General features: G+C 44.4%; 1 protein-coding gene across 1 annotated transcript in view; it reads left to right on the top strand.

Annotated features, from left to right (window-relative positions):
- Nucleotides 1-13,545, top strand: part of SRM (spermidine synthase) — a 50,402-nt gene extending 36,857 nt beyond the window's left edge. The window contains exons 5-8 of the mRNA XM_088447804.1: nucleotides 4,117-4,200; nucleotides 4,279-4,424; nucleotides 5,332-5,454; nucleotides 12,995-13,545. Of these exons, the coding sequence (XP_088303930.1) occupies nucleotides 4,117-4,200; nucleotides 4,279-4,424; nucleotides 5,332-5,454; nucleotides 12,995-13,012 (371 nt within the window). The 3' untranslated portion in view covers nucleotides 13,013-13,545. The remainder of the gene's footprint in view (nucleotides 1-4,116; nucleotides 4,201-4,278; nucleotides 4,425-5,331; nucleotides 5,455-12,994) is intronic.
- The last annotated feature ends 11,834 nt before the right edge of the window (nucleotides 13,546-25,379 follow it).

Genomic DNA, 25,379 nt, shown 5'->3' with positions numbered 1-25,379 from the left:
TTGTGGCGTGGTGATATATGTTCTATGCAGGAGATGCTTAATTATTTAAATAGCTTAGAGACACCTATCCGTTTCACTATGTCATATGATAAATGTCAGATTAATTACTTGGATGTGACTGTGTTCGCTACCAACTCAGGTTATGGGCACCGACTGTTTAGGAAGGCCACTGATCGTAACACTCTTCTAGATTACAATAGTTACCATCCAAAACCTCTTAAAGAAAGTTTGCCTATATCCCAATTTATCAGGGTTATGAGGAATAATTCAAATCCTGAAACAATGGAGGTACAGCTATTTGAAATGCAGAAGAGATTTCTGGATAGAGGCTACCACCCTAATGTCATCAATAGATGCCTTCTAAGAGCTTGCAACCTCTATAAAGATGGTAATTCACGTAAGAACACTAATGATGAGAAAAATTGTGTTTTTGACGACCTTTGACACTGGAAGTTATGCCACAAGGGCTGCGATCCAGAAGAACTGGGAACTGGTTAAGACTGATCCTGTTTTGAATAAAGCTTTACCAAAAAGACCTCTCATTGCATATAGGAGGGGACCCAACCTGAGGGATATGTTAATGCGTCCTAACATGTCGATGGACATGAATAAGGAATATTGGCTGAATGCCACTAAAATTGGGTGTTTTCGATGCTTGAACTTTATCACATGTAGGAGCATGAATGTAGGTACATATTTTACACACCCCCATAATGGGCAGAAAATCATGATTAAACATCGATTGTCGTGTACATCGGATTATGTGATATATATATATATTGATCTGTCCATGCTCCTTGGTTTACGTTGGCAAAACTATCCGTCCGTTCAGAGAACGATTTGCAAACCATCGGTCCACCATAAGGTTGGCATTAGATTCAGGTGTATCTGATAAACCAGTTGCCCGTCATTTCTCACAATGTAAACATCAACTTTCCGCCCTACGATGTAGGGTTATCGATAGAATACCACCGTTGCAAAGGGGTGGTGATAGAGCAAAACTACTTCTACGTAAAGAAGCTATGTGGATATTTAAACTTGATACCATCTGGCCCAGAGGGTTGAACGAAGCAATCCATTATAACATTTTCCTATAAGGGGTGCACTCTGAAAATCATCACGTGATGTACTATAGGCTTCGATTAACAAATGGGAGTGAATTGAACCTCGATTTTCTAATAACAATATATGGAGGATTGGGAACTATTGTGGATATGGCTATCGGTTATTATTTTTTATTACTATATTTTTTATCTTATTTTTTAGAGTGGTTCTTCTACAGTTTGTGCCTATGACAAATAATATTGATAATTGCTGAAGTTTTTGCATTCACACATGTTCTGTTTTATACATGTTTTACATGTGTTTATATTGTTAATAAGATTTGGCTTGTTAGGGTATGTGTAGCTGCCAATCACAGTATTTTTTCTAAAACATAGCTATATGTATATTTTGTCGATGTCTGCCTTATGTATCCACGATGTTCGGGGATTGTTTAATGACACACTGGGTTGCTAGGTTACATAATCTCTGTTTAGATCCATGCACTGGGCTATGTGATACGCTGTGCGTGATATTATGATTGGCTATAGATGTCACATGCCCCTGGTCGCGGGATGTGACGTCAGCCCTATGCGCAAACCACGTGGGCTATGGAGACGCCGCCCGCAGCATTCAGCTGTTGGTTGTGGCTAATTGTGCTGGACCCAGAGATATGTAAGCTACGGTGATACATTCCGTGGATAAGCAGACTATTAATAAGGGGATGCAGGTTGCTGTAATACTAAATGTGTCCATGTCTTGTTTTCTATATGTGTTTGTGTACTGTCTCTAGGGGAGGGTGTAGGGGTATTTAAGGATGTTGTATGTAGTTGATTATTACACCTTGACAAAGGTCCCAAGAGGACCGAAACGTAGGAATAGCATTGTTTGGAATAAAGCTGATCTTTTGAACTCCTGTTTGAAGTCTGGTGAGTGCACCCCTACAAAAACTCTCTATTTATCGGTGGTTTCTTGGATTTACCTGAACCACAATCCGATGTTGCACCCCAGCATTTATCTTTCTAAAGTGAGTGCGGAATTGACTAAAAAGTATATATAATATATATATATACATGTAACACAGTCTGCCGGCACTCAATGTAAACAACTTGCTCCGGTGCTCCTAATAGAGAAAATGCAATCCAATGAAAGAAAGGGCACTCAGAGACGACAAAAGGTCCAAAAATCCGTGTATAAACGTTCAAACGTTTTCAGGGACACAGCCCCGTCATCAGGAACATACACATACAACAAATGAAACCCACTTACCATCACCAATATATACCCCACCCGGGTGCCGTCCACAGCGCTTCCCCACAGCTCACGCTGAGTGTAGCCACCTCCCACCGGCCTCAGTCACTGACGCACTTCCGGGTCACACTCCCAAGGTAGCCATAGGAACCACCTGCGTGCGTTCCATCAGCTAACTGCATGCGTGCCACGCGTGCAGCCACAGTGACCTAACGTCGCGGGGTCACCACACCACAAGCGGCTGATGGATGCAGCTGTGTCTGGCAATCCCCAAAACTAGCCAAAACATTAAAAATAAAAAAAAACTATATATATATATATATCATATAAAGATATCATCATTCGGCCCGCTGATAAGGGCGGGGCCATTGTCATCCAAGGGATTGATGATTATCGGAATGAGATCTGCAAACAGTTGGCTGATTCTGAAGTTTATTTAAAGTTGACTTATGATCCCACATCACAATATCAGAAGGAGCTGTTTACCGTATTGGCTCAAGCCAGAGACAACAACTACATTAACCCCAAAGTATATCATGCTTTATGTGTTCAACACCCGAAAGTGCCGGTGATCTATACCTTGCCCAAATTGCATAAAGACCCTGTAAAACCTCCCGGTAGACCGATCATCTCTGCCCGAGGGTCTTTGTTACAGCCGGTGTCTGAGTTATTAGACTGTGTATTACAACCATTGTTATATCTACAATCTACATTTCTAAAGGATACTACGATGTTTCTCAAAAAATTGATTGATATAGATCAATTACCTGAGGGTGCACTATTGTGCTGTCTAGATGTTTGTACACTGATCCCACATGAAGGGGGAATGTTGGCTATGAAAGAGTTTCTATATGATAACCTGGCAAGTTCTGCATTTGATCATGAGTTGTTTTTATCTCTTCTTGAATTAACATTGCGCCGGAACTATTTCCTTTTTGATGGGTTGTTTTACTTACAGCTACGAGGGTGTGCCATGGGTTCTTCTGTGGCCCCCTCGTATGCTAATGTATACATGTTTGACCATGAAAAGCGCATGTTCTTTCAAGATCAAGAGATTAGTAAACCTATTTATATGTTTACTAGATACATAGATGATGTATTCCTTATATGGTTAGGTGGTGTTGAACTCTGAGTCTCTGATGACAGGGATTAACCAGTCTAACTCCCCTATTAAATTTACATATTCATATAGCCATCATAGTGCCAATTTTCTGGATGTGGCCATCACAGTTGTTGATGGTAAAATCCAGACTGGGCTCTTTTGTAAACCCACTGACAGGAATACTTTCCTGATGGCATCCAGTCATCATCCGCCGGCTTTAAAAAGAGAGGTCTACCTTGTTCTCAGATGATGCGTGTTGCCCGCATCATCAGTGATCCAGCTAAAGTGGAGGTAGAGCTAGATAACTTAATTCAAAAATATTCTGACGGGCTATGATGTGGGTTTACTTCAGCTTCAAAAGAAGGAGGTACTTGAGATACAGAGGGATATGTTACTTCACCCAGTAAGACGGGATGATTTGAACGTTATCCCGTGGACCAGTGAATTTACGACTGCTAGCCCCATTATTAGGAGAGCCACTAGGGCCCTTTGGCCTATTGTCAGTACTGACAAAGAACTTGAAAAAGTCAGCGAAAATCTGATGAAACGTGTTGGGCCACGCCCCCCTATTGACAGGACTTCCATGATTTAAGTCATTGTAATGAAGTTTATTTTTACAGGTTGTATATTTCCAGTAAGCAATGTTCTCTTCTAGCATTTACATGTGTCCCCAGTTCCTGCACAATGATCGGATTACCACTGACTTACTCATCTGTCTGTAGGTCCTGCAGAGAGTCTGTTTAAAGAGTCTTACTACCAGCTGATGAAGACTGCGCTAAGAGAGGGTGGGATCCTGTGTTGTCAAGGTGATGATACTGCCATATTTATTCCTGCAATGCGCACCCCATACTTTCCTCCCATAACCTCTCTCTGATCTTGTATAGGGGAATGTCAGTGGCTACACCTAGCTCTCATTAAAGAGATGCACCAGTTCTGCAAGTCCCTCTTCCCTGTGGTAGAATACGCTTACTGCACTACGCCAACTTACCCCAGCGGCCAGATCGGATTCATGCTGTGCAGCAAAGATCCAGTGAGTAACTTTTATGTATATTCCTTGGGTCCTTATATGGTTTATCACCCACTGTGTAACCTTCGTAGTGCGCCCACCATGGCTGCCTCACCTGGTACACTCGTGGATGGGATGAAAGATTCATGGACCTGACTATTATGGTGGGACCGTACTCCTAGCGTCAGGACGCTGCAACCACACCCATATTATCATCTCTTCTAGGCGTAACCTATTCCTCCCAGGGTAATCCTACGTAGTGCGCCCAAGATGACTGCCTCATCTGGTACACTCGTGGATGGGATGAAAGATTCATGGACCTGACTATTATGGTGGGACCGTACTCCTAGCGTCAGGACGCTACAACCACACCCATATTGTCGTCTCTTCTAGGCGTAACCTATTCCACCCAGGGTAATCCTACGTAGTGCGCCCAAGATGGCTGCCTCATCTGGTACCTTTTGTGGGTGGAATATATAACCCATGGAAGTTATTTCCCATAATGTCTGCACCAACCCTGCAATATGCTTATTGTGCTCTGTAGGTTTCGGTTGATTGTAATTATCTCGCTGTGGTTTACTATTCCTCTGCAACACCAAATCCTTGTACAATGTACCATGTTTTCTGATGTCTGTAAAGCGACTGAGTCCTATGGGAGAAAAGCGCTATATAAATAAAATGTATTCTTATTATATGTCTGCTCCACCTGCCCATTGGTGCTGTACACGGTACATTAGGCTGATACATACACTGATTATGGGGGATGTGCACCTTCATGTGTTACCTGCTGACAGTCAGTGAGGAGGAGATTGCTATACTCCAGGTGGAAAGTAATAGAAAGAAATGACGTGTAACATAAATGGCGGCAATGTTTGTAAGATTATTTAGCAGCATACTGTATATAACGCTAATAAGCTCTCGCCTTTTGCAGAACACTAATTTCCGGGAGCCAGCACATCCCCTCTCGCAGGAGCAGGTTGATGCCATGAACCTCCGATACTACAATTCCAGCATCCATCGGGCAGCGTTTGCCCTTCCAGAGTTTACACGGAAAGTAAGACCATTAATTCAAAGGTGTCGGAAGAGCCGATTAGTGTAACAGTGTATACAACCCGGGGAGGGGAGGGGGGGGATGGATCCATTCTCCTCACTAACAGTCAATCCCCAATTGCGCAGAGGAAGATGTGAGCGCTTCCATAGTCAATTGATGGTATTTTACGCAAAAGCAATACAAGCGCACACTCCTAGAGCAGTTCATCAATACATGTAATAACATAATGATGCAATGCCCGCCAAACCTAGGACCTGGTTCAGAGACTGACGCAGTGGCGATTGTTTGCTGTCTCGCTTGCATATAATCCACACTGCGCATGCAGTGATCGCATTGTGATTACCTGGGCACAGAGGAATCCATCGCAGTGTGACAGGTGGTCAGAAAACACACAGGCTTGTTTAACTCCTTACATGGGCGTGCGACCTCCTACACCGCATGAGAGCCCTATGTGTGTCAGGAGAGCTGCGGAGGCTGCGCAATGGCAAGATGGCCGCTCAGTGCTACCGATTATTTCTTCAGGGTCCATAAGGCTTCACAGGGAGACCTTGGGGTGTAGGTGGTTGAGGACTGGGCACCACACAGTTAAAGCTTTCAGCTCCCAGTATGCACTGGTCCAACCCCCTATACCCTGCTCCCAAGCCACCTCAGTTTCGTCGGTGCCCGGCCAGAGTCGGGCCACCATTTTGCAGTGGGCTGCTTAGGTAGCCCAAGAAGCTTTTATTTAATGATTTATTTATTTTTTTACTTTTCCTGTTGAGCGAGCAGCAGCAGACTGTCCCCCGGGCGCCACAACGCCAGCTTCGGCTGGGGATTTCGGTGGGCATCGCGGGGTTTTCTCTAACCGGCCCCACGGACAGACCCAGACTGCAGCCCGGACACAAGGGGACAGGTAAGGCGGGTCATTGCTCGCGGTGACCCGGGCAGTGGTAGTCTTACCTCTGGTCTCAGGGGACAGAGAGTGAACCTATACCAGGGTACATATGGAGCGGGAATCCAGCATCCTGGTGGTTAAAAAAATAATCAGCACGGGGAGGTCAGTTTTCCCCATTAAAGCAGCCCCTTCCCTCAGCTCAGGGCGCCATTCCTCTGAGGTCTCTCTTCCCTGAGCTGCTCTCCTCCTCCGTCCGCGCCCCCTCAGAGGTCTCCGGCGGCCATTTTCTCCAGGCTCAGCCACAGCTCTCTCAGGGATACGCAGGGTCCGGTCCCCCTACGTACCTCTCCTTGTAGTCAGGTTATGTAGCGCTATCAGATGTTGAGTCTCTGACCACAGAATCTGTGTAGCTGATTGTAGTGACATTCTGCAGTTATATTGGTCTATTTCTGCATTGTATGTGACTTACGCTAGCACTGCCTGTTTATTTTATATATACTGACGAGAACCAATAATATCCTGCACAGCACAAAAATGTAATTCAATTTATAGACCAGCAATTTTAGTACATGCTAATAATTAGTTACCAAATTCTGTACATAGCTGGAGGCACTCTCTGGAATCTAATATAAAGTACTCAGAGAAAAACCTTCCATTGGCCTCAGACAATGTACAGCAAGTGATTCCTGTGTGGGGCACTCTTATAGAATTAATTTATTGCTATAATTGATATCGGGAAATATACATAATTACAATATAACCTTTTAATCGGTTCCCTCTTTAAAGAGATTGGGGATTATTTTGACTCTGAGTGTGAAAATATGACAGAATCACCCATCAATAAACACCCATAAATACCATATAATTCATATCAGAAAATGAACATAATTAAAGTTTTTAATCGGATCCTTCTTTAAAAGAAATTGGGAATTATTATGAGTTTAGTGATGGATGACTCATATTTTCATAATCAATCACACATACATACACATCCTATCCATCACTAATCACACATACATACATACATACATACATACATACACATCCTATCCATCACTAATCACACATAGATACATATCCTATCCATCACTAATCACACATATACACATCCTATCCATCACTAATCACACATACATACACATCCTATCCATCACTAATCCCACATACATACACATCCTATCCATTACTAATCACACATACATACACATCCTATCCATCACTAATCACACATACATACACATCCTATCCATCACTAATCACACATACATACACATCCTATCCATCACTAATCACACATACATACACATCCTATCCATCACTAATCACACATACATACACATCCTATCCATCACTAATCACACATACATACACATCCTATCCATCACTAATCACACATACATACATATCCTATCCATCACTAATCACACATATACACATCCTATCCATCACTAATCACACATACATACATACATACATATCCTATCCATCACTAATCACACATACATACATTCATACATACATACACATCCTATCCATCACTAATCACACATACATACACTATCCATCACTAATCACACATACATACATACATATCCTATCCATCACTAATCACACATACATACATACATACATACACATCCTATCCATCACTAATCACACATACATACACATCCTATCCATCACTAATCACATATACACATCCTATCCATCACTAATCACACATACATATCCTATCCATCACTAATCACACATACATACACATCCTATCCATCACTAATCACACATACATACACATCCTATCCATCACTAATCACACAGAGATACATATCCTATCCATCACTAATCACACATACATACACATCCTATCCATCACTAATCACACATACATACACATCCTATCCATTACTAATCACACATACATACACATCCTATCCATTACTAATCACACATACATACATATCCTATCCATCACTAATCACACATACACATCCTATCCATCACTAATCACACATACATACACATCCTATCCATTACTAATCACACATACATACACATCCTATCCATCACTAATCACACATACACATCCTATCCATCACTAATCACACATACATACACATCCTATCCATCACTAATCACACATCCTATCCATCACTAATCACACATCCTATCCATCACACATCCTATCCATCACTAATCACACATACATACACATCCTAGCCATCACTAATCACACATACATATCCTAGCCATCACTAATCACACATAGATACATATCCTATCCATCACTAATCACACATACATATCCTATCCATCACTAATCCCACATATATACACATCCTATCCATCACTAATCACATATCCTATCCATCACTAATCCCACATATATACACATCCTATCCATCACTAATCACACATACATACATACACATCACTAATCACACATAGATACATATCCTATCCATCACTAATCACACATACATACACATCCTATCCATCACTAATCACACATCCTATCCATCACTAATCCCACATATATACACATCCTATCCATCACTAATCACACATCCTATCCATCACTAATCACACATACATACACATCCTATCCATCACTAATCCCACATACATACACATCCTATCCATCACTAATCCCACATACATACACATCCTATCCATCACTAATCCCACATACATACACATCCTATCCATCACTAATCCCACATACATACACATCCTATCCATCACTAATCCCACATACATACACATCCTATCCATCACTAATCCCACATACATACACATCCTATCCATCACTAATCACACATACATACACATCCTATCCATCACTAATCACACATACATACACATCCTATCCATCACTAATCCCACATACATACACATCCTATCCATCACTAATCCCACATACATACACATCCTATCCATCACTAATCCCACATACATACACATCCTATCCATCACTAATCCCACATACATACACATCCTATCCATCACTAATCACACATACATACACATCCTATCCATCACTAATCACACATACATACACATCCTATCCATCACTAATCACACATACACATCCTATCCATCACTAATCCCACATACATACACATCCTATCCATCACTAATCCCACATACATACACATCCTATCCATCACTAATCACACATACATACACATCCTATCCATCACTAATCACACATACATACACATCCTATCCATCACTAATCCCACATACATACACATCCTATCCATCACTAATCACACATACATACACATCCTATCCATCACTAATCACACATACATACACATCCTATCCATCACTAATCACACATACATACACATCCTATCCATCACTAATCATACATACACATCCTATCCATCACTAATCCCACATACATACACATCCTATCCATCACTAATCCCACATACATACACATCCTATCCATCACTAATCCCACATACATACACATCCTATCCATCACTAATCCCACATACATACACATCCTATCCATCACTAATCACACATACATACACATCCTATCCATCACTAATCACACATACATGCACATCCTATCCATTACTAATCATACATGCACATCCTATCCATTACTAATCATACATGCACATCCTATCCATCACTAATCACACATAAATCTATTAAGACATTCTGTAATTGTGTATGAAATAACCTTGTGGTGATCATATTTAATCATTAACAATGTATCCCCTAATGCAGGGGTGGGGAACCTTTTTTTTCTGCCGAGGGCCATTTTGATAACGTTATATTATATATATATATATATAACGTTATTCGTGGGCCTGGTGCAATCCACGCCCCCTTCGTGTAAAGTCACATGGGGGATAGGCCACAATTGCCAGTGATTATAGCAGTGCCCGGATCATCCTGAGGATGCTCTGGGGAGCTGTAAGGGCAGCGGTGTGACAGTCTGAAGAGTAATAAGAATGCACTGCTGTATCGATTCTGGCCGCAGGGGGCCATTCTAGTCACCATGATAGCCAGAAGAGGCTAGCAGAAAAAAGCTCAGACAGCCAGACCAAATGGTTCCGGGGTCCTTATACGGCCCCCGGGCCTGAGGGTCTCCATCCCTGCCCTAATGGGTAAAATGGGCAGGTTTAGCAGTTAGGGAGCAAATGTACTTTCTTCACTAAATCATTTATGTAGTAGCACTATATGCATCCAACATGCTCAGAAGTTAGAATTTAAACACTATAATGCTTCTAATAATGGTTTTGATAAATGTTGCAGGTATAGTATATACACATACAGGGCAGATCTATTCTCTATATACTTTTGTTATATGAGAGAGTTTTATCTCTGTCTTTCTGTCAACCATAAATGCCAGCAATTCAGTATCATGTATTAGAGACAAAGAATAGACAATAAATAAATGACACATAGTCATGTATACAACGCTGCAGCTCCTGTCTCCTGTCATTTATTATTTATACTTCATGGAAAAACAATTGGGGGGAAATACATGAACACTGCTATTCATAAATGAGCTGGCAGCAAGAGCCAAAGAGGTTCAGAAAGGACAGATGAATGGTTAGGTAGGTGTGAGGGTCCGGTTCCTTCTGCTTTCCGAGGTCCTCAAAATGAGCGGCCCTGGGATGAGAGAGGAACCTACGGCAGCACCGTTGGAAACAATAGGGAGTCGTGGGGGACAGTGCGCCCGTGTATGGTGTTAGGCGGGCCCTATTACTTGCAGTATTGCAGGAACCGGATGTGCCGTCGGGGTAAGTCGCGACCCACCTGAAAGAAATACCTGACTTGAAGAGAATCCGTCTCAGAGGATTCACCACAGTTAGGCTTGTTCCCCTGTCAGGTTCAAATGGGAGACTCCCCCTGTGGTGGATTCGCATGTTTTATGCATTTAATTAAAAGCGCTACACTTCTATCCCTACAGTATCCTCTTTGAAGGCCCCTACGGATAGACAGGTTGGATCTTGTCTTAAATCGATAAACTCTTTCAGGGGTTGTTGCCCGTCCGACCATGGCTATTGCATGGGTGGCTAAAGCTATAGAGAGCTGGGCTGACTCACCGGAAGACTCCTTTTCCCTCAGATGCTTCTAGGGATCAGATTTCTTTCATAGCTCACATATGTGATGCAGCTCCTATATTGGAGAAGCAACATTGGATGACAGTCTCCTAACCACCAGAGTCTCGGCCATGGCGATGTCTGCCCGCCGTACCCTGTGGCTACGCTCATGGAAGGCGGATACGGACAAGAAAGGCCTAGAAGTGTTATCCTACAATGGGAGATCTAGTTTGGCCCAGACCTGGACAAGATTGTAACCACGTTGGCGGCATCAAAAACTGCATTTCTGCCTTCAGCAACTACTACTGCAAAGCCTTGGACTATATATTTTTAGCACCTTTTTGTCCTCAAGGAAAACCTAAAGGTCAGTCCTTTCCTAGGCTGTTTGCTTCCACTAGGGCCGCCAAGCCCAGGACCAAGCAGGCCTGAACCACCAAACTCCCTGCTTCCAAATCCGCGGATAAGCCCTCAGCCTGACTGGATGGGCTTCCCTCTGGGGATCCTAGAGTGGGACGCTGACTTCTTCAGTTTGCCCAGTGCTGGTGTCAAACCGCCACGGATGCTTGGGTAAGAGAAGTGGTCTGTCATGGGTACGCCCTCTCATTTCTTTGATGGCCACTCCACCAGTTTTTCTACACAGGGCCTACTTCAGACCCAAGCAAGGCCTTCCTAATCCAGAAAGCCATCCAGTCCTTGCTGCAAGCAGGGGTAATTGTGTCAGTCCTGCTATCTCAGCGGGGGACCGTTTACTCTTCTACTCCTTTTTCTGGTTCAAAAGCCAAATTGGTCTCATCGGCTCAACCTCAAATCCCTGAACAAATTCCTCAGGGTACCCAGGTTCAGGATGGAAACCCTACGCTCTATCATCCAAGCTATGGAGCCTGGAGGCTTTATGGTATCTCTGGACATTAAGGAGGCTTACCTACATGCACCTATAGCGCCCTCTCATCAGCGTTATCTCTTTGGCTTGTCACGAACTGAGGTCCCTCTGGCTTGGGGGGTGGGGTATAGGGGGTTGGACCAGTGCACCCTGGGAGCTGAAAGCTTTAACTGTGTGGTGCCTGGTCCTCAACCACCACCTACACCCCAAGTTCACCCTGTGGACTTCGAAGAAAAGGTTAACAAAGGTTTTTGTTTTACCATAAGTCTCACTTTACGCAGGTAAGCATAATAATAATAAGTAATGTCGCAGGATGCTCGGGTGATCTGTGCAACCATTCGCTGAGTTTCGTATGAAAACACATCTGCAATCGCATTAGCGTCCATCTCTGAATTGCGCACCTAGTGCATAATCAGTCTCTGTTTCTGTGCGCACAGCGTGGCCATGGTCTATCGCCAGCTTGCACCGGTCAGCTGAAATCTCCAGATCATAAGTAAATCTGCATTATATTTTACCGGAAAAGCATACATTGGCAAATGATTAGCACTAGAATTGGGGATAAGTCTGTCCTGTTTTAGTGAATGGGTCTCTGTAATGCGTTTGCCTTGTGCTGAAACTTTAGAAAAGAATAAATGGTGTAAAAGGACTGTAAGGGGTTATCTGTCATCAGCCTGCTCTGTGATGTGTCTATTCTAACCGCGTCGTCTCCTCCATCAGGCACTCAGCAACGTGTGAAACGCTGGCAGATCTGACATCGGTCTCTTTGGGAGTATCGGACCTTTCATCTGGGGAACACAAGAAGCTGTCCCATCTGGGATGGAAAGCGGAACTTTGCATACTCTATTCCAGTGCTGGCAACTGTGATCTGTAAACTTGTCTGTGCCTCTAGGCCTAGAAACTATGGGTACAATATCTTACAGTACACCCTGTGCATGCACCTTTCCTATAGGGGGTGCAGCTGGTGCTGCCATGACTCCTAAAGCCCCTGTCTCTGCCAGTGTGGTATGTTACCGATGTATTTATCTACAGTGCTAATCAGGGTGACAGACCTGCACACTGATGATCTTAGCCTCTCCCATTCTATTGCTTTTGCTAAGGTGTATTTGGGTTTTGTACACACCCCACCCCCTTTCCTGTCTCAATGGTTCCTGACCGCAGGGCTGTTGAACTGCGTCAGGGTTAGTGGATTGAAGTACAAAATATGGGGGCGGGAAAGATTTATCTTCAAATTATGGATGTTACCGGTCAGTAAACTGTTTCAAACAAAACTAATGTTCTGTTTCTTCTGTGCTGAGATATTATAATGTGGGTAAGGCACCACACAATGTATTTAGCAGGCTAAACTCACTTCTGCTTACTGGGTCATTAACACCGTGCACCCAGCATATGGAGTCAGTAACTACCTGGTGCTCTCAGACTCTGTGGTCGCCATTTGTACATTACATTTCTGCCCACTGCTGCAGTGAAATGAGAACGTAGACCTATAAACCGTAAATTAGGTTTGTCATGTAACTGTTGCGATCGTTTGCAGACAGACCAGCGGATGGAGCAATGCAGTGCGCACGGTTCTCTGGAAGCCGTATAGGAGCTCACTGTGGTGGATGTAATTAAGCAGTAGGTAGAGCCATAGGTTTCTCTAATCTACACTGAACCTTTGGACACACAGCCGGCTTCCATACTAAACCATGACTTATATCATCTTATGTGCAAAGTCCTCCAGAGGTCTATGTGGTTTTATTACAGCTTTCATTTTCTGTTCAAAGGAAACAAATGTGCGATGGCCGCTGTTCCCAAGCAGTTTCGAATCGCAGCGCCCTAGACGTATATCAACTTTTTTTTTACTTTAATTTTATTGGAGATAATAAAAAAAAAATCTAGCCTACATGGACAATGATACAATTCATAACATAGAATAGTATAATACAAATTTAACATATAGATAACTATTAAGATAGGGGCAGAACCCAAGGGGTGGAGAATTGTCCAGAGACAATAAAATGATTTATAGCATTCTATGGTTGGGGAGTGCAGAGGCCAGGATCACCGGCGGCTGACAATTTCCTGGCCTATCTGCGGCGGTCACACAGATGATTTGATGCGATGTCCTTGGATGTAGCTCTGATTAGTAATGCCTGCCGCAGGAGTGATGCATTACCATGTTAGTAACTGCGATACCATATCCGTCTGCAGCTGAATCTCCCCCCTCTGTTCTGCAGTGATTTCTGCCTGATACCCCTTTCACACTGAAAATCCCAGGTAATTCACTTTTACCCAGTAATTTGCTAATCCACCCCGGTTTTTTCCCGTGTGAAAGGGGTCATCTCGGGACTAAATTACCTGGTTTTTTGCAGGGTTGTAGACCCGGGAATTAAGTCCCGGGTTGACCCTTTCACACGGGAAAAAAACCTGGGTGGATTAGCAAATTACTGGGTAAAAGTGAATTACCTGGGAGTGTGTGTGTGTGTGTGTGTGTGTCAGGGGTATCAGACAGAAAGTGGCAACAAAACCTTGCATGCAAATGCCATTTTCTTGCTGAAAGTAGTCAGTCTGCCCCTGATATTCCCCATTATACACTGTATGAGACTACGCTGCCTGCACTGTCTGTGTTTATTACACAAAATGCAACCGTATAATTATACATAAAAACCACATTTTACAGTATTTACATATAATACAATATATGCTTCATCAAATCAACAATGCATCTCAATACATTATATCAATAACCCTTGCTCCTACCCTCACCGCCCCCAACTTCACACCCAATGACCATACCCCCTCCCTCTCACCCCCCACCACCAACTCATCCCACCATCACCAACCCAAGTAGCGAAAAGGTAAGTCAATCATCCAGATGTATGTAAAGCATTCCTCTACAATTTAGTTAATACAAAGTGAAGGACAGGAAACGACAGAAACCAGTTACCAAGGACTCAGGACCGAACTTTCGCTACCCATTCAAGGGGGCCTCAGATGTCGCCACAACCGTGACCAACTGACGGCGTCCATTCTTCCTTTGTCCATGTCCATCATCCGTTTCACCTCATGCAAGATTTCCCCAACAACGATATCCAGGGAAGGACTTTACCCCTAATACCTAATTGACACCGTGCGTTCCATGTGTAATACCGTACTACTAAGCTCACTAAAAAAAATAGTGCACAAATCAAATCTCCCATACCCCTTGAATGCCCCATAAGCCCATTCAGGGTAACTCAGCCCCGAAAGGCAAGGGAAACGCAAGCGCCTTGAAACTCCTTTATAAACCTCTATGTTATAGGGACACTTGCAGAAGAAGTGGTCCATCGTCTCCTCCTCCCCTAGACACTCCTCACGTAGACAACCACGATCATCGGCACTTCTTACTTTAAGGTTACCTCTAACGTAGAGCCTTCCATGGAAGGAGAGCCAGGCGATGTCTCTAAATTTCAGAGGAATCCTCTGAGAATTAATCAGAGCCAATCCCTCCGAACACATCTCACCCGGGCAATCCTTTAGGGCCAGCGGAACATAGAAGTAGGTCTGCAGAATTCTTAGCCCCATCTCCCTCCTGGCCAAGCCTCTCACATCACCAACCTCCAAGCCCCACCGTCTCATTACTTTCAGACACAGGATCACGTAGATCGGGAGGTAGCTTCGCCTAACTCTGGGTATCTTAATTCGACCTCCCTCCATCCATTCTTTGAGAAAGGGAAACGCCCATTCCCCGAGACCTTCTATCCATTGAGGGGGAGTCTCTAAAAACAGACTCCCTATGTTTAGCTTACAAAAAGTTGTCACAAAAAATACTACGGGGTTGACCATACTCTGGCCTCCCTCTTCCCTCAATTTGTAGGTGATGCCTCTTTTGATAATATTCATCCCATTTCCTCAAAACATCAGGAAAAACAATGAATTCATCTTGGACCACATGGACTGAGGCAAAAAGCAGACATAACTAACATACAAAAACACTGGAATCAAGTAGGTTTTGCATAAATCAACCCTTTCCCTATAGGAAGATTTCCATCTTCTCCAAACAGATACTTTCCGGGATGCAATTTCCAGTTTTTTCTCCCAATTTAGGGTGCCATAATCACCATGGTTGAAATAGATTCCTAGAATTTTTATCTGTGGACTGGCCCGAGGGAGGCTGTCCGGAAGGTCAAATTCTGTCCCTTCCTCCCCCATCCAGAAAGCCTCACACTTCTCCTGGTTTATCCTGGAGCACGATGCCTCAGAATATTCCCTGATGAGTTCTTCCACCCGCCGTGCCTCTGCCTCTTCAGACAGGAACACCATGACATCATCTGCGTAGGCTACAACTTTTAGTGCAGGCCCAGGGCCCAGCTGCACCCCCTCCACTGTACCATACTCCAACCTCCTTATAAAGGGGTCGATAGCAAATACATACAGAAGAGGGCTCAAGGGACACCCCTGACGAACCCCAGAACCCACACCAAAAGCAGCACCCACCCAACCATTCACAAGTGGGAAGCTTTCGGCCTTTCTGTATTTTGTTTTTAGCCAATTCACCACCCTCGCCGGAAATCCATACCATTCCAGTACCCTCCACAGGTATTCATGATTGACTCTGTCAAAAGCCTTGGATTGATCCAATGCTAGCAAATACTTTCCCCACCTCTCAGCACGGCACCGCTCAATGACCTCCCGGACACCAAGGACAGCACTAAAGGTACTACGGCCTTTCACCGTACAATGCTGAGAGGCTGAAAGCAGCCATTCTGTGAATTCAGTCAGTCTGTTAGGAAGATTTTGGCAAAAATAATATTTATCTGTGTTGAGAAGAGCTATGGGGCGCCAATTCTCAACACACAGGGGATCCTTACCCTTGGAGAGCAATATAAGTGCAGACAACCTCATGGAAGGGGGAAGACATTCTTCACCCAAACACTCATTAAACACTTCCACAAGGCGCGGGGCCAAAATATCTGAAAATGTTTTATAAAACTCTGACGTTAACCCATCCGGCCCCGGAGATTTTTTAACAGATAACCCTTCAATCGCTATCCTCACCTCCTCTACCCCTATATCACTCTCCAAGCAGTCGAAAGAGACATCAGGCCTCACAAGCCCAGGTGTTCCCCTCAGAAAGACCTCCATCCTTTCTCTAATAAGTGATTTCTCCGATAAAAGGTCAGAGTAATAGTCCACAATGACCCCCAAAATACCCTCCTTTGTTTCCTGAAGGGTACCCTGGTTATCACGCAAACCTCTGATCTCTCTCATCTCAGACGTCATCCTACAGTTCTGATAGGGATCTGTTGAGTGGTAATTCCCATAATCCCTCTCCAGAACCAAAGATGCCAAGCGGCTATACTGAAAATCTTTCATCAGAGCCTTCACTCGGGAGATTTCCCCACTATCTCCCTCTTCAGAGATTAAGAGGTCCAATTTCCTTCTCAAAAAATAGTAGGAACTATTATTTCTCAAGTTCTTTTTCGCTACAGATCGCCTAAAGAAACTCCGAGTTCTCTTTTTGACCTCCTCCCACCACTCCGATCTACTCCATCCTGCCTCCAACAGCGATTCCTGTGCCTGGAAGAAATCTCTAAAGGATTGTCTAACTCCCTCCTCCTTTAGGAGGTCTGAGTTAAGACGCCACATCCCCCTGCCCTTCTGAAGGGATTGTGCCGCATTCAAGGTTACACTCAGAAAACAGTGATCCGAAAACTCCACCAACCTTACCTCAGGAGGCAAGGTCTTCAGAGTCTCCTTAACAAAAAACCTATCTATTCTTGACCTACGACTACCACTGAAATATGTGTACCCGGTGAGATCTGGGAAATGGCGAATATGCACATCGACCAGACCAGCCTCCCTAATCATCCTAACTAAATAATTTGAATCATAGCTCAACGTTGTCCTTGCGCCTCCCCTGTCCTTAGGCCGAATCACGGTGTTAAAATCACCTCCAAAGACAATTTGCTGAGCTGTGAAGAGGAACGGTTTTATCTCTCTAAAGAGGCACTTCCTATCATATGGCTTTTGAGGACCATAGATGTTAATCAACTTTAGGTCATGCCCCCTCAGAGTGATATCCAAAATGATACACCTGCCTACCTGTAACTCTATAACCTTGTGTATGGTTACCATGTCAGTAAAAAGCACTGCCACCCCACCGTACGGCTCGGCCGCAAGAGACCAGTAAGATGGACCCCTCCTCCACTCCCTCTTAATCCTATGGACGGCATCCAACTTGCTTATCCTTGTCTCCTGCAAAAACAAAAAATCAACCTCAATTGTGCTGAAAAAATCAAAGGCCATAAAGCGAGCACGATCGGAAATAACGGAAGCCACATTAATCGTGGCACATCGTATGGGCTGGGGATCCATGTTTCTAAGTTATAGAAAGCAGAACCGACCTTACCTTTTCCTTACTTTTCCCTAGGGGAATCCCCCTCCCCCACACCCTCCACTCTCATACCATCACCACCCCCCTCCCCATCCCCAACACACATCACCACTCCCAGCCCTCCTGGATCTGGAGGCTTAGGGACTACTGACCCTTGAGGAACTTCCTCGACAGGATCTACATCAATTCCTTCCTCGTTCCTTTTTTGAGGGAAAGCCTCCTCCTCCTCCCCTTCTGCCACTTGACTTTCCCTTCTTCTTACCTCACCCTGCAGCTCTGTTCCCATTTCATCCCATTCTAATTCTTGCGGTTCTTCTTCCGCCCTCCCCTTCTTCCCCTGGCTTTTTTCCTCCATCTCCCCTTCCTTCCTTCTTTTCCCAGTCCCTGATCCTTCCCCCACACTCTCTTTCAAACCACTTTTCTTCACCCTCCTTCTAGCTACTTTAGGAGAAAAAACTAACTCCCCCTTCTGTCTTACTATTTCCCCCTCCTCTTCCTCATCTGTTGAGAACACATCAAATCTATTTGCCAACACTAGACCCTCGTCCACCTTCCTTTTCTTCTTATTTTTCTTCTTAACTTCCTGAAACCCTTCCTCCACCTTACTTTCTTCTTTCCTCTGCTCTGCTATCCTCCACCTCGTTACCCTCCTTTCTTGAACCTCCACCGACCCTCTTACCTTCCTACCTTCTACCTCTACCTCTTGTTCTGACCCTACTTCCTCACATATGTCTGCCTCTGGGCACCTGCTGTATGGATGTCCCTCCTGCCCGCACAAGTTACATCTGACATTGTTACACATCCTCGAAGTATGCCCTATTTTCCCACACAGTGTACATTTGGTTACACCGCAGTCTCCACTCAAATGACGTGTATCTCCGCATCTAAAACACGTTTTAGGTTGGCCTTGATAGAATACCTGGATTCTGTCCCTTCCTATATAAGTGGCAGATGGTAAATGATTTGCCCCAAAAGCCGTGCTTAAAATTCTCACCTGGACCATATAGGCACCTCCCCACACCCCTTTTGTATAGTCTATTTTCATTAACCCTGACAGAACCTCACAGTGCCTAGACAACCAATATTTAATATCATTTTCCGGAATTGATTCATTCCGGACTAGTACTGTCAGTTTCACAACATCCTGCCTAGAAATCAACGTTGCAACATAATCACAATACGGTTTCTCAGTTTTCTCAGTCATCCACATACCCCAAAACTTTTGCATACCATAATTAGTTTGAAAACTAACGTCAAAGTCTCTCGACCTGGGGGGATGAATACATGCAAACAGATCCATAGCAGAGATATTCAATGTAAATAGCATGTTTAAAAAAACTTCCTTCCCCGGTACCTCCCCCTCCCCTTCCCATTTGAACTGAATTACGTTCCTTCTCTTTATTCCCTTCCCGCTCTCAACTCTGGAGAAAAATTTCCTCCCTTCACTTTTCTCCCCTGATAATACACCAGCATAAGATTTTTTGTTCATATTTTGTCCATTCATGGAATCACCAGCCCCAGCATGCTGCCCCACATCAGTCTTATTTAAACCAGACGTAGATGCTCCTTTATTAATGTCACTGCCGCTCATCTCTTTCCGTGCTTGGTTTTTACCAATAAGTTCTAAAGCAGCCTTAACCCTTGCTGGGGTCTCCAACTCCCCGTACATTATATCCAGCAGGGCCCTTTCCTTGGGCTGTAATAGTTCCTTCACCATACATGGCATTCCTTGCGCCAAACTACCAGATTTTGTTTTACTTGCCAACTTTAATGTATCTTTAACTGTCCCCGTAGCCACCACAGACCCTGAGGAAACCACAGGACCCGTTGGCCCAATAGGGAAACCAGTCTCCACATCTGCCTGCGCCCTTCTCGTCCCCTCTCCCCCGGTCCGCACCGGGCGCCCTTGCCCACCTATCGGAATCACAGCAGAGGTATCCAGACCCTGGAAAACATCCCCTAGCACGGTGGAGACACCCTCCGCAATCCAAGCGGACCTCTCCACCGTGCCACGGGGGTCCCCCACTCCTCCACCTACCTGCTGTTCTGCCGCGACGCCCTTCACGATCAGCCGCTCCAGACCATCAGCTTCACTGGAAACCTCCGCACCTCTGCTACCACCGCTGCCATCAGGACCTTGGACGCCAGATACTCCCCCAGCGTCAGGCTCTCTCATTGCTGCTGTTTCATCACCGGGAACAGGTATGTTTAAACCGCTGCTGCTGCTGCTCCCCAGGATCTCCGTCCCGACTTCCACCTTGACTGGATCACCTGCCGCAACAGCGCACACACTCGGGGTCCCCCTCACGTCTCCATCCTCCTCTAACCGCTTGATTTCAGTCATCAAGGGGTTCTCCTCCTGGGATGCTGTACTTAGCTCCCCCGCTGTCAGGTTCGCTGGCAGTTCACTTGAAGCGGCTATACTCCGCTTCTCCTGCCTCAGGGACTTCACTCTCTCCTTCACCCTTTCCAGGGTATCAGTGAGCTCCACAATTAACCCCCGCAGTCGCGGTTTCTCCCAGGTATGTGCCTTATTCCTCTTCTTTTTTGTGTAGCCAATTTTTGTATTGAGCCTCCTGGCTTCTATAACAGCCTCTTCCAGGCTCATCTGTGCCACATAGTCCTCATCCCCGCTTAACACAGAGGATTCTTCCTCTTCTTCTTCCCCTGCTGAAAGCATGGGGGCTACAGTCTCCCCCTCCGCACTGCCCTGCGGATTATCGGCATCACATGCCTCCGCTCTACCCGTGGTTACCTCACCACAGGGAGTCTCCGCCGGCAGTTTGGGGAATCCCGCTCGCGGCTGCCTCTGCCTCGCGGCCGCCGCGCTCCCGCCAACGCTCTCCCGCTTCAGCACCTCGGGCTGGCTGAAAGCATCAGCCTGATCCTCCGCCCGGGTGTCCAGCTGCAAGGCACTCTTTTTCCTTACTGGCTGGGTCCGCGATCCCTTCTGCAAGGGACCTTTCCCCTTCCCTGCCCCAGGAGGGCGCATCTTTCCTGGGGAAGCCCGCAGAACCGCTGGCTGTAATTTGACACTCCTACGGAAGTCAGGAGCTCAACAGCACACGTCCTGCCTGCACTGTCACTTACTCCTAATGTACATAGCTATCCAGGTTATAGGTGAGGACAATGTAATCACTGCTCCTGATATTCCCCATTATACACTGTATGAGACTACGCTGCCTGTACTGTCACTTACTCATAATGTACATAGTTATCCAGGTTATAGGTGAGGACAATGTAATCAGTCTGCTCCTGATATTCCCCATTATACACTGTATGAGACTACGCTGCCTGTACTGTCACTTACTCCTAATGTACATAGTTATCCAGGTTATAGGTGAGGACAATGTAATCAGTCTGCTCCTGATATTCCCCATTATACACTGTATGAGAATACGCTGCCTGTACTGTCACTTACTCCTAATGTACATAGTTATCCAGGTTATAGGTGAGGACAATGTAATCACTGCTCCTGATATTCCCCATTATACACTGTATGAGACTACGCTGCCTGTACTGTCACTTACTCCTAATGTGTAATGGCTGCTGGTATACTTCAGGGTCCAGTCTTCAACCTGTGCAACGCCGGGTATCCCAGCTAGTATACTCTGTACCAGGTTTGGCTCTTAAATAACGAGATTGATGCTATATTTGTTTAATTCTATTAAGTACATTTTAACTCTCTTCCCCTTTGGCCGCGCTGTATCTCATTATCTGTCGCCTGTCTCACCAGCTCCGGCGGTTTCCTCTTTTCTCAGTAACTGATGTAAAATGGGTTCCCTTGAGTACAAATGTGTCTTTGGGGAAAAGAAGTCGCATGGCGTTAGGCCTGGCGAGTATGGAGGGTGCCCTAGCGCTGCAATCTGTTTCTCAGCTAGTAACTGCGTCGCAGAGAGAGATGTGTGGGCCGGTGCGCTGTCCTGATGGCGGATGAAACTATTTTTCCACATCTCTGGCCTCGTTTTTCTGATTCTTGTCTGTAAAGTTGCTGGAACATTCTTGTGGTAATGTTAATTTTCTGTTGCACCTTCTTGTTCTCAGTCTTCCAAAATGACGTCCTTGATATCAAAGAAAACAACTGACGTGACTTTGATTTGCTGTGACGCGCTTTCTTCACTCTGGGTGATGATGGTGTTTCCCAGTACATGGACTGGTGTTTGTCTCGTGATCGTACTGGAAGATCTAGGTTTCATCACAGAGAATAACTTTATCTAATAAAATGTGACTCAATCTGCTTTGAGTTTGTTCGAAAATGTCTATAAAAATTTCCTTTGGATTTTTCGATTTGCTCGGCCGTGAGACGTCTGGGACCCATCTTAGCACAAATCTTTGTCATGTTATGATTTTGATGCAAAACTTGTCTAACCGTTTCTTTGGCGCTGTTCACCATTTCTGCGATCATTTCAATGCTGAGTGGGCGTCAATTCAAACAATTTTCTCTTTCTTTCCTCTGCATTTTCATTTGTACTTGTTGTGCAAGGCCTTCTGGGACATTCGTCTTCAGCATCCTCACAACAGTCACGAACTCTTTTGTGCCGCTCAGACGCACGTGACCTACGTGTACTAACCAAGGCTGGCAGAGCAAACAAAGATTTGGTGGGAGTTTTTGTCCAATTTAACAATTTTTACTTGGCACGTTGCTCTACTTTTGAACTAAGCATTTTTACGATAAATGGGAAATACAACTTCTTCAAATACTGTGTGAGGGGATGAAACTTGCAAATTTGTTTTGGGATAGTCCAAGGTCAATGTTTTCTAACTCGCGCAGTATGGTTTTATATTTACAAGTACAGTCTCGTTATTTAATCTTCAAACCTCGTATTTTAGAGAAAAAAGAGAACATTAGTGACAAAGCGCTATACAACAGTACATCAAAAAGAGAACTAAAACCCACAGAACATAAGGGTAGATCGCTCACAGGGGAACTAGACAAGGGTCTCAATGGGGAATAATAATCAAACCACAGTCTCCACTTAACCAGAGCAAAATGTAGGTAGAATATTTATATCGCAGAGTATCCATGCCATAGCTCTTTTAGGCACGTATTCAATTAGATGCGAAAAGTCAGAAACTTTTTGCCTGTTGTACATTCTGCCGCATTTGCCTGTTTGAGACGCAAATTTGCAGCATGCGCATCACCACTATTCGCCCTATTCAGTTACAGAACAGGCAAAAATGCAAATAGGCGGAAAGTACAGAATAGATTGGGGTAATCAGTCCATCCATACAGCACCCCAAGAAACCCATTTTGCTACTTTTTACCCTTGTCCCCCCACTTTTTTTTTTTCATTTTTGGGGGGAGGGGGGAGACATCAGGCCAGAATTTATGTAGGTGTGTTGGAGTGAGTCAGGTGCATAAATATTGGGGACATTGACAGAATTGTCATATTTTGGCCTCTAGTCACCACCACAATGGCTCTGAAATGAAACAAACAAGATGTGCTTTAACTGCAGACTTTCAGATTTAATTTGAGGGTAATTACATCCAAATCCGGTGAACGGTGTAGGAATTACAACGGTTTCTATATGTGCCTCAAACTTTTTAAGGGGCCAAAAGTAAACGGACTATCAACTCAAAGGCTATTTCATGGACAGGTGTGGACTATTCCCTCGTTATTTCATTATCAATTAAGCAGATAAAAGGTCCAGAGTTGATTCTAGGTGTGACATTTGCATTTGGAATCAGTTGTTGTCGATTCTCAATATGAGATCCAAAGAGCTGTCACTATCAGTGAAGCAAGCCATCATTAGGCTGAAAAATCAAAACAAACCCATCAGAGAGATAGCAAAAACATTAGGTGTGGCCAAATCAACTGTTTGGAACATTCTTAAAAAGAAAGAACGCACTGGAGAGCTCAGCAACACCAAAAGACCCGGAAGACCACGGAAAACAACAGTGGTGGATGACAGAAGTATTATTTCCCTGGTGAAGAAAAACCCCTTCACAACAGTTGGCCAAATCAAGAACACTCTCCAGGAGGTAGGTGTATATGTGTCAAAGTCAACAATCAAGAGGTCTTCACAAGAGTGAATATAGAGGGTTCAGCACAAGATGTAAGCCATTGGTGAGCCTCAAAAACAGGAAGACCAGATTAGAGTTTGCCAAACAACATCTAAAAAAGCCATTACAGTTCTGGAACAACATCCTAAGGACAGATGAGACAAAGATCAACTTGTACCAGAGTGATAGGAAGAGAAGAGTATGGAGAAGGAAAGGAACTGCTCATGATCCAAAACATACCACCTCATCAGTGAAGCATGGTGGTGGTAGTGTCATGGCGTGGGCATGTATGGCTGCCAATGGAACTGGTTCTCTTGTATTTATTGATGATGTGACTGCTGACAAAAGCAGCAGAATGAATTCTGAAGTGTTTCAGGCAATATTATATGCTCATATTCAGTCAAATGCTTCAGAACTCATTGGACGGCGCTTCATAGTGCAGATGGACAATGACCCGAAGCATACTGCAAAAGCAACCAAAGAGTTTTTTAAGGCTAAAAAGTGGAATGTTATGCAATGGCCAAGTTAATCCCCTGACCTGAATCCGATTTGAGCATGCATTTCACTTGATGAAGACAAAACTGAAGGGAAAATGCCCCAAGAACAAGCAGGAACTGAAGACATTTGCAGTAGAGGCCTGGCAGAGCATCACCAGGGATGAAACCCAGCGTCTGGTGATGTCTATGCGTTCCAGACTTCAGGCTGTAATTGCCTGCAAAGGATTTGCAACAAAGTATTAAAAA

Source organism: Taudactylus pleione, unplaced genomic scaffold (assembly GCF_031769625.1).
Source record: "Taudactylus pleione unplaced genomic scaffold, aTauple2 ptg000441l, whole genome shotgun sequence".
Lineage (NCBI taxonomy): Eukaryota > Metazoa > Chordata > Amphibia > Anura > Myobatrachidae > Taudactylus > Taudactylus pleione.
Note: the sequence above shows the minus strand (reverse complement) of the source record. Positions and strands in the feature narration are given on the sequence as shown.